Consider the following 20,849-nt stretch of genomic DNA (forward strand, 5'->3'; position numbering starts at 1 on the left):
ACATTGCACCCTTAAACTACCAAAAATTCTGTGTATGTTTGGATAATGAAAGTAAATATTTGTGAATAGTAGTAAAAAAGTAATGAAAAAGTAATAATAGAATATTGAATAATAGTAAAAAGTAAGTTAAAAGTAATGAATAGTAGTAAAAGTATGTGAAAATTAATAATAAAGTAAAAAATAGTAGTGAGAGTGTTTGAGAGTGCTTGAAGTACTCTCGTTAGCCAAACAAACTTGCTTCATTTTAGTACTACCATTCTTCATGGACAAGCCAGCTTTTGCATCCCATCACAACCCCACCCCCATCCTGTCCAACTCCTCAAAGGCGGGATGTCTTTATCACCTTCGTTCCCAGAAACATGTTTTGCCACATTCTGCAGAGACCAAGTAGTAAAAGATGACTGGGTCGTGAGCTAGCTAAGCCAATAAATAACTTCCCAAGTAGGTGGACCATAGAATTTGTAGCAGCAACTCGTGTGGCGTTTTATTCTCATGAACCAAAGCCATCATTGAGAATGGTACTACAAAATAAAGAGAGCTACCATCTTATCTTAACAGGCAGCAATTTACTTTTCTAATTTGTTTCATTTTCAGGGACGGATAGGATTGCTAAACTAGAAACGTTGGCCTAATGTGGCTGCATGAGCACCCGAAAATGTCGTGTTCAACAAGGCAATCCATGCCTTTGTCTTTAGACCAAAGTTTCATTTTCACTTACTCATCTACCTAAAACTAATTGTGTGAAGCTTAATTTGGTATTGAAGAAAAGCTGGACAGCAGATAAATGGAAACCGGCTATATAAGTCAAATGAGATTCAAGCAATTCAAATAAGTGAATGGGCATTGACCTATGAATGTCCCTTTGGGCAGTAGTAACATCAACCAAGAAAAAGGACAGCAAGAAAAAAAATAAACAAATCCTCAGGGACACTATGGTTTGTAAACATAATGTCAGAGGAATATCTTCTGCCACGTAGTTTGTAATAGAGGGCACAAAGTAATTAAAGAAAGTTATATTCCAACTAGCAAGTCATGTTTACGAAAACAAAAGTGAAAATACAACAAAGGAAAAGAAAGTTCAAAAAGCTACATGAGGCCAAAAAAGTTGACACAGCTCGAATCAAATTAGCATATATTGTAAGACTCACTAAAACAAAATTGTTGAGCATTGAACAACATTAATCTATTACATACTATGCAGGAAAAAAAGAGCCAACAAGCATTATGTACAAATTACATTCAATATGCTTGATTCCTTACACAACTCCAGTGCACATTGATCGGTGACTATTGTGACTGCAATAACAGCTGCATTTGTTGAGTAAAACATGATAAAGCATCGGCTTCTAGGGATCATCATCATAAGGTGCATCTGAAGCCGATGATGATGGAAGGATTAAAATTGGCCTTCCATTATGTTCAATTCCTCTAAGCATGGATGCATGAGCTGGGTGATAGGCCCAAGTATTTCCCATCAAGTTCAAATGCTCAAGACTACCTAAATAACAAGAATAATACAGTCAGGTGTCCAAATGTTCCCAGATTTTGAGTAGGGGATGACAACACCTCGGGTGTGCTAACAAAAGAATGCTACTGTTACGTTCACACTATATGGAGGAGCACTTGCAACACAAGATAAATATTTATTCAATTTTTGTATAACATGGCTTTCCAAATGGATGGTACAATTAGATTCGTGCAGCATTCGACATTGTTTCGAGTATCTTGGTTCTATCAAATTGAGGAAATGATGATACATTGTTTTCTGAACAAAAGAATATGCATAGTCTGTTTCTTCACATTGGCATGTTGTTTAATGATTTAAAGCTACAAGTGCAACAGTACAACCAAAATGGCAATAACAGATGCAACTCAAATTGATCAATACTCTATCTTAGCTCGATGAATATAAGGTCGAGTAAGAAAGTATTTCTCTGAGCTGCCCTAGTGACTCCATGTGGAGAACTAAGTAGATAGAACATTGTTTGCATCTTTGTATATGTGGTTTACCTTAAGCCACATGATTCACATCTACAAAACAATACAAATTATAACATTTAATCTAATTTCATATAATGGAATTATCAAATAATGTTGATACTAATAGAATGAAACCATAATACCCACGCAAATTTTAAAATGATGAGTTGTCTAAAATAATTACCTTTTGCAACTTTCAGTGCTGAACAGATGATGGTTAAGGATTCTACAGGCATAAAATTATATGCTGCATTAACTTCAGTAAGTTCTGGAGCCACTGTCATGAGTTTTGACAAAAACTTGGCAGTTTCAATCCCGCCACGGTTTTTGCTGCAAGGAACCCATTAATATATTAATTTCCATGAGCAACAACAGAACTTGAAGGAAAGCTACATAGGTATCAATTCAAACCTTATGTTGATTTTGACTAGCTTCAACTCCTCCGTCATACCTTCTTGTAGTTCCTTAAAACCAGACGACCCCAGTTCAATACCTCCAATATTCAAAACTTGAATGGATGAGTGCAAAAAATTTCCCAAAGCTACTGCTACCTGGCTGGAAGACAGTAAAACAAACCAAACATTTATGAAGAAGAAAAATCAGTGATAAAGCATAAGTTCTATTCTGGTGTCAACCAGAACAAACCTGCCAAGGAAATTATCCGCCAGAGATAGAGACTTCAGTGGTCCTTTAAAGGTTGAGAGGGCATTTAGAAGCTCGGTTACTGCATTGCAAGAAAGGTCACATTTCTCTAGATTCAAATCAGCCAAGGAAGAGCATCTTTCAGATGCTTCAACAAAATAGGGGATTAAACTCCTGAAAGTTCAAAGACAGCGTGTGAGAATGTGAGAGTACCGTGTCCAAGAACATATGCAAAGAAATTCAGCTCACCTGATTCCTTCATCCTCAATGAAATTGTCACTTATATCTAGGACCTCCAAGTTAGGCATATGAACCAGAGCATATCTTAGACTGCCCACATCATTTTTCTGTAGATTGTTACCCCTAAAATCAGAGAAGTAACATCAAAGACAATTTCGAAATCCTACAAACATTACCAGCATTGACTTTTTTGTGGCAGTTCATATCCTTTAAGAAATGGGCACAAACCCAGGGGTATAACTTGTGCTGTCTAATTTTTCAAGATGCTATAACCACCGAGTTGATTGGGGGGATGATAATTTTCAATAGAAGACAACTTTACTTTGATGGTGTGGTACCTCAGGTTGAGAACACGTAAAGATTGCAAGGACTTGCCAAAGGATGATGAGAAGGGGTCACTTGAGGATCTTTTGTTAAAATCAGAAAGCCATCCTGATATCTGCAAATGCCGAAGAAGCTTTCAGTTGGTTTACCTCATAAGAATATGATATTATGAAGGGTATAAAAGATCTGATACAAATGCATAACTCACATTGTTTTCTGAAAGATCAAGGACAGATATGCTGGAGGAAATATTAAGAAGGGTATTGAAGGCCATATTTACAAAATTTCGGCCAAGTTGGCTGTCACATAATTTTAATGAACGCAAGGACCTGATAGCAAAATAACAGACTTAATGAGTAAGAGCAGAAACAATTGGAGCAATTTGGTACATTAAATTCAACCAGATATTGAAGTATATAGAAAGCTTTAAAAGCTTAATGCTTATGCATATCAGACATTCTTGCTTCCTCTTAACTGGCAGTCATGGAATATGCACGTAATTAACAATTTTTTTCATAATTCTTCGCAATGTACAATATGACCTCTGTAGTGTTGGTCAAAGAAGAATTTTGTTATTTTTAAAACCAAAGAAGAAAAGGCAACAAATACAAAATATCTACAAAAATGCTGTGTAGTGCACTTGACATAGCCTAGGCCATGACAGCTTGAAAAAAAATTAGAACCCAAGCACTCTGAGAAACAAAGAACAAAATCCAAGGTATTGTTGTAGATTTCAAGTCTTGAAATATCAGTAAATTGTACTCGTGGGGTCAGGCTGCAGCATTGAGTTACAAACTTCAAGACTCTGGAGGAGCTTATAAGTACATTAGACTCCCTAGGCACTGAAGCTGAAAAATAAACAAACCATTAATAGAACAGATGTACCTTCCTGATGATAAAAATGATTCAAGCCCCATAGGTAATCGAACTTGGTTGTTCTCAAGAAAGCTTGATGTGATTGAGAAGTTCTGTATTCCATGGGTCTGGATACCCTTCATTATTAGAGAATTACAGATTCCATTGAAGAAATCTGAAGAAAGCTTGCAGTGAATGAATTCAAGAGATGTTAATGTTTCACTGTTCTGGTTCAGAAGTCTGCAAACCCCATCAAACTGAAAAGGCATGTGTGGCAAATTAGCACATTAGCAGTTGGAAGGAAGCATTTAGAATTTCTCAAAAGCTAAAATCTTCAATAATAGTAACGAAATTTAAAACATTAGCCAGTAAGGTGCTTGAGCATGAGCATTATATGAAGATAAAACTTTCTTTCATTACATGGTGTGTTGTGAATGTATTTTGTTGAATGAGTGTGGTAGCACTTCTAGGATTTTAAGCACGCCTTTCTGACCAATAAACTTCTCATCAGCCCTGACAAGTTCATGGAAAAGGGGCAGATTTGGATCTTCATGTCCACTAAGAATCTCACATGCCACTTGACCAACTTACACCACTTTCTTGAGAAATTTTGGTGACGATTCAATTTCTTATAGATTCCATTTAGATGCTCCTAAGAAAATGATTTTTTCCCTCGAGTCATTGAGTACAGACTGAGATGATATTTGCCTTGAATTGGCATCCTGTAGCACCATTAGACAGTCTTCATAGCTTATATGCTGTCCGAAACAATAACTTCCCTTTTTTATTTCTACTTGAGATGTCCATGTTATAGGATGATGATGTGTGCCTTCCATGTTATGAAAACAAGTTAGATTGACAATAGGTCCACATGGTTTCTTATCAGGCTTTTAGTCAATCTTTCACATTAAATGCAAAAGAATATAATTATGCATGCATTTTGATAGAAAATGGCTTATTTAAAGTGATGAATCCCTCACTAAGATGATGCTCCAACTAGGCATTGACAAATTTTTTCTTTTGTATGCATGTGTAGAGAGAGAGAGAGAGAGAGAAGAGATAAGATAGAGTAAAAAAGAAAAAAAAAAAACCTACCTTATCTCTATTCAATTACCAAGGATCATGAATGACCCAATGTTCCTCGGACCACTATCATTGTCGTGAAGAAATGGGAGTTAAAGTTACAACCTTGTTATCTTTGTCTTCAGTTATTCTTGTTTCAATTTATTCTTTTGTAGTGTGTAAATACTTTCATTCTTTTACCAATGAAGTTATTACTCTCACACTTCACATCTATAGTTATAGGTGCATAAGCGTCCTCTAAACTAAAGAACACAGGAAAAAGAAATGATCTTACATGCTCTTTGGATCTAATCAACCCAAGCACCAAGCTCTTTAACTTGCAAGTTCTCAATAAATGCTGCAACAAAATAATGTTAAAGGTATCTAAAATAAAAAATGCCAACAAATATCAAGTATGTATACAGATACACGTGCACATGCACACGCACACAAACTGACATATGCACATGTGCATGCATCAGGTCAAACAGCCCCGATTCTTTACGCCAGCAGAAAATTGTGTAAGACAGTTCATAGCCCTCCTTGCAGAAAAAACATGTTAGTAATTTTTTTTTTCAAGTAACAATGCCTCCAAGGTAATCCACAAGTGGCAGCAATCTGGAAAATGGCTCCTATATGTTTGTGTTGGTGCATTTGGCAGAAGAGAAATGATGGAACCTTCAAGGATCAGAAGAGGACAATGGATGAGTTTAAAGTTCTATTTTTTAAAACGTTGTTCTTATGGTGGGGTCATTGATTTTAATGCACTAAATGCCCATGATTTTCTACTTCCTGTTGTAAACCCTAGTTAGGTACTTCTCATGTATACTTCTTGTGTACTTGGGCTATGCCTTCTCTTCTTATGAATAAAACTTCTCGATTACCTATCAAAAAAGATTAATATGTCTGTCCACATTTTCTTTCCCATTTCTTTCCTACTTGTGCCAGCAGTAGTACGTGTAAGACAGGTCATAACCCTCCTTGCAGAAAAACATGTTAATTGTTTTTTCAAGTAACAAATTGGCATTGGGTTGGGGGGGCAATGATGAAGTAGAAAGTGCTACTTATTTTTTCTTTTTTCTCTCTTTTAAAATAATTTATTCAAGAAAATGTAGCACCCAAAACCCTATTACATTAGTCATATACAGAAAGGTTCCAGCGCAATATTTTTTTTATTTTTTTGGCACAATCTTAAATACTGGTTTTATAGGAAATGTGATTCATTGTTGTAAGATTAATATAAGATATCTGTCCACATTTTCTTTCATAATTCTTAAAGGCACAATTGTTGAACGACTTAAAACCTGTAATGAAATAACTAGTGTACTCATTTTCACTTATGCCACATAAAAAAAAAACTAATTCATTTGTTTGTTTGCTTTATTCTTCGTGGGAATAGTTATTCCTCAAGATGAGAAATATCTATTCCTTTCCCTTCAGTAATAGTACATAGATTAACATTAAAATTATAAATTATAAAACTAAAACCGAAAATTTCTAAAAATAATAATAATAAAAGGGCAGAGCCTAGTGGCACCTTGTAATGTTCCAATAGAAGGCACAAACCACATGGTCTGTACTCTAAAAGAGCTAGTTAATGATACAATTGTAGCCCCATTGGAACCTTATAAAGAGCAAAAACTTCTCATTCTCAAGCAATGTGGGATCTCATACACAACCTATCCTTATTTTTATCATCTAGGGTATTACATACCCTCGGTGCAGCCACCACATGAGGGGGTGGAGGAGCATAATGGGTGGGGAGGGGGGAGCTCCACCCTCTTCATTTTGGGGTGGCGACCTTGTCCTTGGGTCCAACTAATGAATTGGAATTATTATTCAAGGTTCTTTTCTAGTATTACAACCAAACTTTTTTTTTTTTTTTTTTATAAGAAAACTATATTGCTCAAAGAATAGGCCTATCCCAGTATATACAATAGGGAGCCTTGACTAAGAGGGCGTGAGAGAGACAAGAAAACCATGAAGGGCCATGCCGTTAAAATCAATAGCACTGGCCCAAGTACAAAGAGTGCTATAAAATTATGCTAACAATTCCACTAACGTTCTCTCATTGTCTTCAAATGTCCGCGCATTGCGTTCTTACCACAAGCACCACATGATACACATTGGAATCATCCTCCAAACTGCTTTGATCTTATTCATTTCTCCAATGTTTGGCCAGCGCTACCACCACATTCTCCAGCATAACCCAAGCCAACTCTACTCTACTCAGTACCTCATACCATAAAGCCCTTGCAGTCTCACAATGCAATAGGAGATGATCTACCGACTCTCCCCCTCCCCTATACATACAATACCAATCTACTATGATAACCCTCCGCTTCCTCAAATTATCAACAATGAGTATCTTGCCCAATGCTGTTGTCCACACGAAGAAAGCAGCTTTGGGGGGCGCCTTGTGTTTCCAAAGCCATCTCCACGAAAACTGAATGTTAGGCTCTTGGGTGAGAACCTTATAAAATGAACGAACCGAAAAAGCACTTCTTCGGGTGGGTAACCACCACAAACCATCTTCTTGTTGATTGCTTGGCTTCACAGAATACGAGAGGCTATAAAAATCAACAAAATTGTCTATCTCCCAATCTTGTGCTGACCTATTAAAGCTGATATCCCAATGAACTTGTCCACCCACCATCCCCATAACATCTGCCACTGAAGCCTCTTTAGCATAAGCAATATGGAATAGTGAGGGAAAACGGTCTTGTAAAGCATTATTGCCACACCATATATCTTTATAGAATTTAATCCTAGACCCATCACCCAACTGAAGACGAGTGTGTCGAAGAAAAACCCCCCCAACCTCTTCTAATGTGTTTTCAAATGCCCACTCCATTAGTACCTCTAACTTCTTTGGTGCTCCAAACCCCCCATGAGTTGTCATATTTGCACCCAATCACCCCTCTCCACAAGGCATTCGGTTCCTTACTATATCTCCACAGCCACTTGCCAAGTAACGCCCGATTGAAGGTCCTCACATTTCTAATGCACAAACCACCGTTGGATATAGGACGGCATACTGTCTCCCACTTGACCAAGTGAAATTTGAACTCCTCCCCCAAACCTTCCCACAAAAAATCGCGTTGGAGTTTTTCAATTTTATGTGCCACACTAGCTGGTATAGGAAATAATGAAAGAAAATAGGTTGGTAAGTTAGAAAGTGTACTCTTTATCAAAGTGAACCTACCACTTTTCGACAAATACATTCTTTTCCAACTTGCTAATCTCTTTTCGATCTTCTCAATCACTGACTCCCATAAATAGGGTGACCGTGCTCTTGCCCCCAACGGAAGTCCTAGATACGTCAAAGGGAGGGAGGCTATCTTACAACCCAACATACTGGCCAGCTGTTGAACATTTGGCACCACTCCAATTGGCACCACTCCAATTGGCACCAATTCAGATTTGTCAAATTCACTTTTAACCCAGAAACTGCTTCGAAGCACAACAACAACGCCTTCAACGCACGCACCTGACTTGGATCTGGTTCGCAAAACACAAGAGTATCATCTACAAACAATAAGTGAGAAATATTAATGATCCCCCTATCCGGGGTTCCAACCGAGAAGCCATCCATAAAGCCATTATGTGCCAAGGCCGAAATCATCTTGCCTAACCCTTCCATCACAATAACAAATAACAAAGGTGATAGCGGATCGCCTTGTCTTAGACCTCACGAACTATGGAAGAAACCCGTTGGGCTACCCTTAATCAAAACAGAGAATTTCGCCGTTGAAATACACCAACAGATCCATGTTCTCCACCTCTCTCCAAAACCACATCTCCCAAGAAGCTAGAGAAGGAAATCCCAGTTGACATGATTATATGCCTTCTCCATATCTAGCTTGCAAATGATCCATGTTGTGCCTCCCTTCATTCTGTTGTCAAGACATTCATTAGCAATAAGTACCGCATCTAGGACATGCCTACCTTTTACAAAAGCATTTTGGGGCTTGGTGATAATCTTCCCCACCACCTCACTTAACTGGTTTGCAAACACTTTGGAAATGATCTTGTAAACTCCACTCACCAAGCTAATGGGATGAAACTCCTTTACCTCGTTTGCCCCCCCCACCTTCTTTGGAATCAATGCAAGGAATGTGGTATTTAGGCTTCTCTCGAATTTTCCAACTACGAAGAGTGCTTGAAACACCTTCATGATATCTTCCTTCACAACGTCCCAGCAATCTTGGAAGAAGCCCATAGAGAACCCATCCGGCCCTGGAGCCTTGTCTTTAGCCATTTTCCTCACTACTTCAACAACCTCCTCTTCCTCAAAGGCCCTCTCCAACCGCAACACATCACTTAGTCCAATAGAATCAAACGCCAAGCCATCAAGAGATGGCTGCCCACTCGCGGGTTTAGTTAGAAGTTTCTCATAAAAGCCAACTACATGGTCACGAATAGCATGTTCTTCTCTACACTCGACACCTACAATTTTCATAATCTCTATATTGTTGTTTCTCCTATGGGAATTTGCTACTTGATGGAAGAACTTCGTGCTTCGGTCTCCTTCCCTGAGCCACAATGCTCTTGACTTTTGCCGCTCTTTTCAGATAAGATAATTCTCTCTAACTCCGCATCCAAAAAAATCTTCCAAGCTACTTCATCTGAGGTGAGACGTCTAGTCTCTTGGAGCCTCTCAAATTCCTAAATCTCCCTCAACTTGCCTTTCTTGATTTCCCCTAGATCACCAAAAGATTGCCTATTCCACAGCTTCAAATCTTTTTTCAACATTCTCAATTTACCAACAAGGATGAAACTAGGGGTACCCTGAAGCAGGTACGAGGACCATCACTGTCTTACTCTTTCAACAAAGCTATCAGATTTTAACCACATGTTTTCAAATTTAAAGTACCTTCAACCTCCTTTGATGCCACCATAGTCTAGCAAAATAGGACAATGATCCGACCCAATACGAGGCATGCACTTTTGCCATACATCTGGAAAGTGGCTTTCCCGCTCTAGCAAAATTAAGAAATGATCCAACCGAGACCAAGACTGATTGTTAGCCCACGTGGTAGGGCCCCCAACAATTTGCCACTCTAACTGATTACAACCAAACTAATGATGGGAATAACTATTTCATTCCAACTTCTTCCATTCCTAGTAATATTTATGCCTTTTCCTAGGAAAATAGTCATTTAGTGTATTGAATGTGCGATAAATGTATCAAAACACACATATTAAAGAATATGAAACATGAAAATAGAGGAAAACAACTCTTGATGAAATACAAGAGCTGCCAACTTAGCAGCATAATAACTATGCTATAGACATGAAGAAAGGTCAATCATTAAAAAGACAAAAATGCTAAATAAAACTCCTTGTCTCGTAGAACATCGCTCCAAAGGTCAACCATTCTATCGATCCCAACTCACCTTTGTTGTACAATTTCAAGAAAGACATGGAAATACACATATGAGTCAATCAGAGATGACATGCACTGCAATAAATTACCTAAAGTTGATACCCAATAAGTGTGTGTAATTTAACAAGTCACCTAATCATTGGTCGACATTCATAGTCCTCGAGGATCATTCTACTTAGCTACAAAAGTGATCCAAAACATGCACTTAATCCAACACCAACTGAACAGAAATGCCGCATTCAGATTTAGAGACTAAAGACCACCTCAAAAAGTCACTGGCAATATCTCCTACTTATCATAACTTACACAAGTTTCTGCCGTGCAGAGTACATTTTGAAGTCTTATGCATCTGCACAAAGAAAAATAATCATGTAACAACCCAAACCATCCATACAACTCAAAAAAACTTAAATATAATAGACATGCTAGGAAAATTATTATAGCCAACATAATCTTTTGTTTTCAGTAAGAAATTTCATTAGAAAGAGGTACCTAATGTAAACCAACTGTACCAAAAAAAAAAAAAAAGGCCAGCTTAAAAGTTGCAAAAAAGCTCAGCTGATCTATAAAAACCCAAAAAAAGGGGGAACATAATGCAGCCAAAAGAAAGATCCACTCATGCAGCGATCTAAGAAATAAAGACTCGAGTTAAAACAAACAAAAATAATATCATTATCACCTTGTATTACCCCATTTGCAATAAATATTGATGATACAATGTGCAGAGTGAAATCAAAGGTATATGTATGAAAAAAATCAGGATAAGCAGATGCAATAAAAGCATAAATATGCACAAGGATGGAGAGCTGAATACATAAGTTATGATGCAACTATCTTCCAGCTAACATTGGCATAAGCTCTCATAATATAAAAACTCATGTTAAGAAATTACCTAGAGTAGCATCCAAAGTGTTGGCAATGATAAGATAACTTCACATAGTCAGAAGTTACATGATTTTCTTTTGCATCAAAACCAATACATTTCAATGAAGCATCTGCAAAGAACAAAAAATAAGGAAACAGATTGTTTATGAACTTAGCAAGGAATCAGCAACTGCAAGTATATACCCAGGAAAAGGACACATCATAAAGGATGAGACAAGTCTTATTTTATTCTTTTTTCTATAACTAGAATCTTCATACCAGTTGCAAAAGGAAACATATAAAGAAGACAATGTTAGTGATGTGTGTGTATTCACCGAAACTTGGTTATGAAATTCAAAAGCTCAATGGAATCAAGGGGGAGTTCTCAACCATTGAACCCTTGTTCCTCGGGCTCTCTGCAAGAGGCATGCAATATTAAGGTGGAAAAATTTAGTTCCGGAAAAATACATAGATCACCATTCGTCAAATGCAATATGTTTCAGACATGCAAAAGAATATGTGAGATAGAATGTTTCAAATGTGCTATACGTAGTTTCAGGATTATAATCATCAATAAAAATAGCATAGATGCAATTATTATATATACATGAACGGAAGCAGGTGATGATGCCACTCCAACGCAGGGGGAAACTTAAATCCAGTTTGTATTACAAGGTTCTACTAACTTTATGATCTAAGGTGGAAGCCACCTTCACCAAGAATATTCAAGAACCCCTAGGGGTTGGCTCAAGTGGTAAAGGCCTTAGACTTGGGGGTATGCTCCCCCCAGATCTAAGGTTCAAATCCCCTTGGATGCAAACAATCTCTAGGGGCCATCGGACTAGGAGATTTTCTTCTTGAATTACCCGAGGTGCACTTGGGGGAAGTTCTTGCTGAGGGCCTGTGCAACCCCGGGATTAGTCGGGATGCTGTTCCTGAACACTCGGTGCCAATCAAAAAAAAAATATCCAAGTATAACTGAAAGAAAATGAAAGCATCATAGTTAGTACCTGGAATCCGTATGTCACCAATGCATCCATAAAAAGCTGGAAGCAGAGCCATCTCAGCTGCCTCATCTAGGCAACTATTCAACATCACAAAAGGGTTGCATCTTGAGCATAAGCCATCAATGACTAACAATACAAACTAAAGTGTTTTAAGTCACCGGATGGACATACTTTTGCAGATGAGTTTCCCAATACATCTCTTGCCAGTCAACTGGTTCAATCTGGTCAACAAGATCAGGCCAACGCAAATTGAACAAAGCCTTCCATGCTGCATTGAAATTCCAATACCTATGATAAAATCAAAAATAAAAATAGTTCCTTTCTTATGACTTGTTCTTTCCCATGTATCCTCTCTCAATTGAATAAAGACTATAGAACATCATGTCATTGAAGAAAATATGACCCTATAAAATTCTTCCAAACCTTCCGCGTTTTCTTCCGTTTCTAAAGTGATCATCAGTAAATTCATGGTCATTCCGGTCGTCAAATGGCCTGTTCAAACAAGAAATAAGATAACAATCTTAGAAAAAAAAGAAAGGGCATGCAAAAAGGCAACAAGTAGTTCCTGCTTGTCATTCTATTGTTGTTAAGAGGGTCCCCTTTAGGTCTGCAGTTCTTGTTGATATGTTGTTTAGATTCCAACAGTTCTAAAAAAAAGATTCCAACAGTTCTTACTTAACAAATAAAATTAGCTCCAGCAGTAGAAATGTGAAATAGCTATATTCGCATATATGCCTAGTATCCTACCAAGTGAAGTCTCACAAGTGTTGTCCTGAAAAGTCAGAATGCAATCCTTCCTTCTTTAGGTTGAAAAGGGTTCCAAACAGAAGGACTTATCTCCTAAAAAAGTCTATAAAAGTCTCGTCTTTGCGGTATACTTCCTGTAGGTCTTAAGGTTCGAACGTTTGGGTGCAAACAATTTCTAGAGGCCATTGGATTGGGGGAATTTTCCCTTGAATTACCTGAGGTGCACTTTCGGAAAGGTCCTTGCCAAGAGCTTGTACACCACCAAGATTAGTCGAGACTTTGTTTCCGAACACTCGGTGACAATAAAGAAAAACTTTAAAAAAATAAAAATTGGTCTTGAGAAGAAAAGAATCTTATCTTTTTTCTCTTAGGAAATCATGATGACATATCACCACAACCCAAATAAAAGAGTTACACCTTTATCAGATCTCTCATTAATGTTGCAAAGCAATTAGTTATAATAAACATGGTCTTAGATGCCTACTAAACTCTTCAAGCGATGCATCATACAGTTTACAGTTACACGTCCCCAAAGCTGGCACAGGTGGGTTTTGATCCCAAGTCTCTACACCACCGCTTCCAGAGACTTTAGCATCTGAGCTCACTCTCACCTCCTTCACCAATTTAATTTTTGAAAAAAAACTACACTTGTGCAAAAAAATAAAAGAAAAAATTGGTGAACTCAACTGCAACCAAAGAAACTCGATGGATATCTTATATTTAACAAGTTTTCGGTTAGAAGTAGGTGTACATTTCCGTCTGCAGCTTCTGCAATGTCAATGGGGGCAACCTCGAAACTAAGGTATCGAACAAATCGTAGGGAAGTTCGTAGACAGCCGGTACAAGATCATCATCCCCTACAACTCCATAACCAAACAAATCAGTCATTTCGGAGATTACACTACCTTCCTACTACAAATTAATCATTCAAATTTTAAAAATACCTATATGCATAACATAAGATTAAAAACCATAATTCGTTAATTAACAAACAAAATTACCATGGATGAGTTCTTTCTTGATTGACTCCATGCATAAGGATATCAAAGATGGAACCTCTCTCATTCTTGAAGTATGAATTTATCACACTCTGCAAGAAAATAAATTTTAAGCTAAAATAAAATTGAGAAATATCTAAGCTGTATGGCGGTTTGCTCGCTTTAGCTGCTTAGCACGTTGAAGATCGAAGAACCCGGGGATTGGAAGATATTAGAGACATTTCGAGTCCAGAGACGAACCAACGGCGTCGTTCCTACTGTGATTGCATTCCAATTATTTTTTTGTTTTCTATTTTTATTATTGGTAATTATGATGTTTTTAAAATTTCAGAAATATTTATTTATGTATTTAATGTTTCAAAAATTCTATGCAGACATTTTTGTATATTTTGTATATATTTTATTAATATAATTAACTGCGTCACTTTTTTTAAATATAAAATAATTATTTTGATCAATCACATCAATAAAATATATAAAAAATATATAAAAATGACTATATATAACATAATTCTTAATATTTTTATTTCTTTGTTTCTAACTTTCTAGCACAAGATGGTCCCTCCTAAGATAGGATGAGGAATTAAAAAAATTATTACTATTTTCCTTTCAACGAGATTGGAGAAATCAATTCAGTTTATTAATTGAATAGTTTGTAGAGTAAAATACTCTCCAATTTCAACTTGGTTTCGAAATCATGTTTAAAAAAAATGAATAAAAAAATGATTGGTCTAATATAACATCTATTTAATCACCTCTATTATAAAAGCAATTATCCGTCCATAAATGGTTATTTGTGTTTGATGACTACGTTACATTTTTACAATAGAGATACCAACATTTATTTTGCATGATAGTATTTATATGATCAACGTTGATAGCAGACTCGAAATTTTGTGATTATTCATACCAGATATGAAAAATCATGTTTTACCTACTTTTACCTAAAATATCCCTAGTTGTGCAACGGGAGATGTGCCTTTGAGGTCTTTTTTTGTCCATTTGCTTGCCCTGTGTTCAAGGACCTTGGTGTCTTCTTTCTAGTGCATTTATACCTTTTACTTTTGCTTTCACAATTGTCTTCAAAAAAAAAAAAAAAATTGTCTCTAACATTGTTCTCCTTTTTATGCTTCTTTTTTTCTTTTTCTTGTTTTTTGTTCCATAAAATTCTCAGCTCTCTCAACTATAACACGCTTCCTCTCCACAGGATCTCAAATTTTTCTGTCTTTGAAACAATATCATTTTACTTTTTTTTTTTTTTTTTTGCAGGTGAGAGTGTGAGTTTCTTGGTCTCATGGATAGGGTGACAACACCACCTTTGCAACGCGAATACCACAAGGTCTACTTGCTGCATCTCTTGCTCCTTGAACTCTGAAATTTGAGGTAGTATTGGAAAAGCAACTCCAATAGAGAAAAAACCCCTGAAATATCTATCATTAGGTTGTTGTGGTTAAGTCGACATGTGTGTTTGATAGATGCTCGCCTTTGGGCTAGCATAGTTGCTCTTCAATGTACTTGTCTTTGGGCGAGCATTGTTGCTCTTGAGGGTGCTCGCCCCAAGGTAAGCACTATTTGTCCGGTGCCAATTTATATTCTCTTCATGCATGAATTTGTTCTCTCCTAGGTTATTTTTTTGCTCTGCTTAGTTATCACGATCAATGCTTTGACCAAACTAGCCTTGCCCAGAAATCCCGAGCAATGGTTATTTTCTTGCACTACTCGATTATCCTAAGTAGTGTATTGACTAGACTAGCTTTGCTCATTGATCTCGAGCAAGACTTATTTTCTTTCGCTGCTTGGTTATCCCGAGTAGTGTGTTGACTGGATTGGTTTTGTTTAGTGATTTAGAGCAATGGTTATTTTTTTGGGTTACTCGATTATCCCAAGTAATGTTTGCCTGGACTAGCCTTGCTCGGTGATCTCAAGCAATGGTCATTTTCCTGCACTACTCAATTATATCAAGCATTGTGTCAGCCGGACTGGCCTATCATCGAGCAAGGGTTATTTTCTTACGTTACTCGATTATCCAGAGCAATGTTTTGATCGGGTTGGCATGTTCTGTGATCCAAAGCATGGGTTATTTTATTGCGTTGTGCCCAAACTGACCTTGCTCGGTAATTCTAAGCAACGGTTATTTTCTTGCTCTATTTGGTTATCCCAAACAGTGTGTTAATCGGGCTGGACTTATAATTTTGCCAACAGATTGCCCAAGAATAGAAAGCTTGCTGAGATCGACCTTGGTCGGTAATCTATAACAACAACCAAGTTGCAACTATTATTACAACTCGATAAAGAAATAACAAACTAATTAGTTATCAAAAGTCAATACTAATACAATTTAATTTTATTCAATTTAGATAATAAATAATTGTCGGAAGGACGGGAGAGTCAAACTCAAATCAACTAAAATAGGTGCATTTTTATCACAGAAATTTAGATATGCCAATGGGTGTTCACATCTTTCGATAAATCTTTTTCGATCCGGTTGTTGGAGGAACCTCAGGGCGAGCTTCATAGTTGGTCGTTCATTGAAAAGATCCTTAGTTGTGCGCCCGAGCTTTGGTGCATGGGCAAGCTAAGGGCTCACATGTTGGTTGCTCGGGGGTCAATTTTAGTGTTCACTCGTAATATTCATCCTACGTTGTGCGAGGCAAGCTTTATAGCCCGCTTGTGAGTAGGGGTGCTACCTGCACCATATATAGTGTGAGATAGCCCACTCCCCCCCACCCCTCGGGCTCCACATGGGCCCGGGGGTGGGGTTTTCATCCCTACCCCCCTCCCCCCCCCACCCACTTCAATAATGGACTACAGTCCAATAGGTCCAAAAATTATTTTTTGGTCTAAAAGTGATCAAAAACACATTTTTGGACTCAAATTATAAATTTCAATTTGTAAATATAAGTATAATTTAAAAACTATGTAACTTTTAAATTTTCTAGTGCATATTTTGTATAAGTTGTAGTGTAATATAAAAGTCCTACATTGCTTAAATGTGAAATTTGTATTGTCAAGACAATCTATAAAAGGGTTACCATACTACACTACAACTTACACAAAGTATTAAGTAAAAGTTATACTTAATACATATTAATATACTTATATATAGTAAAAATAGTAAATATCTATATATAAAAAAAATTGGGTGCAAGGTGGAGCCCCGCTAGGGCCATACCAACCCCCGCCCCCACCAGTGTCTTGTCATGTGGGGTGGGGCAGCGGGGTGCAGGGCCCCGCTGACCACCCCTACCTATGAGGATACTTTATTGCTGGGTGTGAGCTTCATTGCTCGCTCGTGATGGGCAGGCAAAGTACCCTCGATGTTGATTATTCAAAGATGTAGGCTCGTATGTTAACACTCATGCTTGCTTCAGTTCAAAATTTCTTCTCTCACAAGTTAAGAGCACTCGTTGTGAGATGTTGTTGCTAGTGTGAACATATTTTTCTCTTCTGGGGCGAGCGTCACTCTTTAGGGTGCTTATCCTAAGTTGCGATCACTTTTTACTTGCCTCGATGCGAACGCTTGTTGCTCACATTGGTGCGTGCACTCTATACACAATAGTTCATAATATTTTACATTTCTTTTTAGATTTAAAAATATTATTATTTCTATATAATATTATTTGAAAAAAAATTACTTCATCATATTTTTTACAATAATTTATAAAAATAAATAATAGTCATTGGACTAATATTCTTTTTTTAAGTTATAACGTATGCATTAATTTATGAATTTGTTTTTGCAAAATCCGGCTAACTTTTATTAATTTGCATAAGAAAATACAATAGCTTGAATACAATCTAGAACACCTTCCATGAAAACAAATTCAAAATCTAGATTGAGTGTAACTTTTGCTAGTTGGTGTGCCACATGATTTACATCCCTTTTGACATATCTAAATTCCCAGTTCTGTGAAAGTTTGAGTGTATTGTAGAATATGTCCACAATTGCTATAAACATCATCTGATCTCTAAATGAACTCCACTACATTTTTTGCACCTTAAAAAATAACCCTATCAAAACCCAGATTCAAACAAAAAGAAACAATCATGAAAGCTCCATAAGTTTCAACAATATGTGGTTTAGGATTACCACCCTTTTGTATTTGCTTTGATGCCAAAACATCTCCATTTTCATTTCTTAAGATAATATCAATTCCCATTTTCTGGCTATGACTATCCAAAGCTATGTCCCAATTTGCCTTGATAAAACTAGATTTTGGTGGCTACCAAGACTTTGTAAGGGTTTCTCAACAGATACTTGTTCTTGCATAAAGTTACTGACTAAAGGTTGTTTGATAATATGATACTCTTCCATAGAATTGTGAGCCATAAGAAATAGTTTAGATGGATGCTAGAAAACGTTATTGTAAATAAGTTTGTTCCATCTGAGTCATAGATACCTAGCAGTGACAATCATTCTCTCAAACTATACAATATCGAGAAACCCCTCTAAGTACATCACAATTTCCATGAAACTAAGGTCAACTAGTCTACACTTTTGAAGCTTCTTACAACAAATTCTCCAAACATCATTTGCAGAAGGACACTCCCACAAAATATTTTCTATAGATTCCTCAACTGATTCACAAATAGGACAAAGTGCATCCCTCACTACATTCTTCAGCTTAAGGTTTTGTTGGGTGGGTACTATATTGCATAAAGCCTTCCAACATGAAAGTCTTAACCACGGGCGGTGTCTTTGATTCCCAAATATTCATCCAACATCTTTCTTCATTATTGCCTAGAGAAGAACTACCTGGATTTTGATTATATAACTCTAGCTGCAAATGGTAAGCACTTTTCACAAAGAACCTACCATCATTTGTATATCTCCATACCAACCTATCTTCACAAACCAGAGGACTAAGGCATATATTGGAGATCATGTCAACTTTATATGCACCAAACAATTCCTGCAGTAATTTCTTATCTCACTCGGTTAAGCCTGGAATAATTAATTTCTCAACCTTGGCATTCTCATCTAGAATTGATATTGGTTGTTTTAATAGAGTAACTGACAGGTCTTGGGATCCATGTATCTTTTCAGATATGGATACTTTTACCATTTCCTACTCTCCTCCACAAGCCTTTCATAAACAAATCTCTAGCTAAACAAATACTCTTCCAAGCATAAGAAGCATGTGTAGGTACTACTGCCTCAAAAAGTGTATAATTAGGAAAGTATTTGACTTTGAATCTCTTAGCCAACAGTGATGATGGCGTTTGTAGCAATCTCCAAAGTTGTTTTGCCAATGTAGCAATATTAAAACATTATAAATCTCTGAAACCCAAACCTCATTTCTTCTTTGTTCTGCCCATTTTCTTCCAACTCAACTAATGAATTTTATTATCATTTCCTTTATGGCTCCAACAAAAAAACCTCTACATCATCTGATTAATTTGAAAGCAAAAAGCTTTAGGCAAACGAAATATACTCATACAATATGTTGGAATGACTTGGATGACAGCTTTGAGAATAATTTCTTCCCAACATGAGACAAAAATTTAGATTTCTAGCTATTGATCCTTCCTTAAATTCTATCTATAATGCCTTTAAAAGTAGTTATTTTATTCCTCACAACCATAGATGGTAAACCAAGAGACTTTTTAAGGCTACAAATAGATCGAAGTCCTGAAATGTGCTAAATATTATCTCTAATTGCTCTACTTGTATTACTGCGAAATGAAGGGAAGTCTTAGCCTAATTCAGTTGCTGACTAAATAACCTTTCATAACATTGTAAAATGTCTTGTAATGTACTCCACTCCAATGAGTTTGCTTTGATGAAAGTAAACTATCATCATCAAAGAATAAATATGAAACTTGAATCACACCTCCTGAAATTGACACACCAATAAGAGTACCATTTATTGAGTAAGACTTTAGAAATTATTTTATTGAGTACATTACACAGACTTATGGGATGATAATTTATTCACTTGACAGGCTTTTTGACTTTTGGGATAAAAGTGAAAAAAGTTTGATTAATGGATACCAAAGAATCTCCATCATCAGGGAACTTTAAAATACTCTTACATACCTTATCTCCAATAGCTTCCCAATTAGTTCAAAAAAAAGAGGCAGAATTACCATCTGAGCCCGGTGACTTGTAAGGAGATATCTGAAAAATAGCATTTCTGACTTCTTCTGCCGTGAAGATTTTGAGCAAATTTTTGTTCATATCATATGTCACTACATTTTCAAGAACTAATAAACAAGCTTAGTACCCTCAGGAGCGGAGGAAGTAAAAATTTGAGAGAAATACTTGGTGAAAGTAGCTTTGATATCTCTGTCTTCATGCAAAACAATTCCATTCTCAATTTCAAACATACTCATATGATTAAATCGTTTCCTCTTATTGGCACCAGTATGGTAATATTTTGTTACGATCACCATATCTTAGCAAGTCCACTTTTGCCCTTTACTTCCATCTGATATCATACTTCTCAAGCAATACATTCATTGCAAATTGTAGTTATTTTAGCTCAACTATAGATTCATGTGATTGATCATACTGTAGTGCCTTTATCTTTGCCTCCAATAGATAAAGTTCTCTCATTTCATCAACATATTTGCCTATACTCCATACTTTCAAAGCTGATCTACAATTATTCATAGAGCACTTGAGGGCTACCAAACTATCAGATTGATGTTCCTCAAAATTCCAACTATTTAGAATGGCTGCTTTACAATTTTCATCCAGATTCCAACGTGCCTCATATCAACATAACTTCCTTTTAT

The 20,849-nt window shown here is 36.6% G+C and overlaps 1 protein-coding gene across 2 annotated transcripts; it reads right to left on the bottom strand.

Annotated features, from left to right (window-relative positions):
- Nucleotides 1-998: 998 nt before the first annotated feature.
- LOC108983733 (NACHT, LRR and PYD domains-containing protein 14) lies at nucleotides 999-14,294 on the bottom strand. 2 transcript variants are annotated; one of them, XM_035695001.1, is made up of 16 exons: nucleotides 14,112-14,294; nucleotides 13,862-13,967; nucleotides 12,787-12,855; nucleotides 12,535-12,651; nucleotides 12,367-12,440; nucleotides 11,385-11,487; nucleotides 10,799-10,841; nucleotides 5,399-5,461; nucleotides 4,072-4,298; nucleotides 3,395-3,515; nucleotides 3,201-3,301; nucleotides 2,872-2,985; nucleotides 2,626-2,796; nucleotides 2,392-2,535; nucleotides 2,165-2,310; nucleotides 999-1,498 (listed from the first exon to the last, which is right to left on the bottom strand). In XM_035695001.1, the coding sequence occupies exons 1-16, from the start codon at nucleotides 14,173-14,175 to the stop codon at nucleotides 1,347-1,349; spliced, it is 1,815 nt and encodes a 604-aa protein (XP_035550894.1). In that variant the 5' UTR covers nucleotides 14,176-14,294; the 3' UTR covers nucleotides 999-1,346. The 2 variants fall into 2 exon arrangements, with proteins under 2 accessions (XP_035550894.1, XP_035550895.1); XM_035695002.1 differs by having other exon boundaries at nucleotides 1,372-1,494.
- Nucleotides 14,295-20,849: the final 6,555 nt, after the last annotated feature.

This window comes from Juglans regia, chromosome 10 (genome assembly GCF_001411555.2).
Source record: "Juglans regia cultivar Chandler chromosome 10, Walnut 2.0, whole genome shotgun sequence".
Taxonomy (NCBI): domain Eukaryota; kingdom Viridiplantae; phylum Streptophyta; class Magnoliopsida; order Fagales; family Juglandaceae; genus Juglans; species Juglans regia.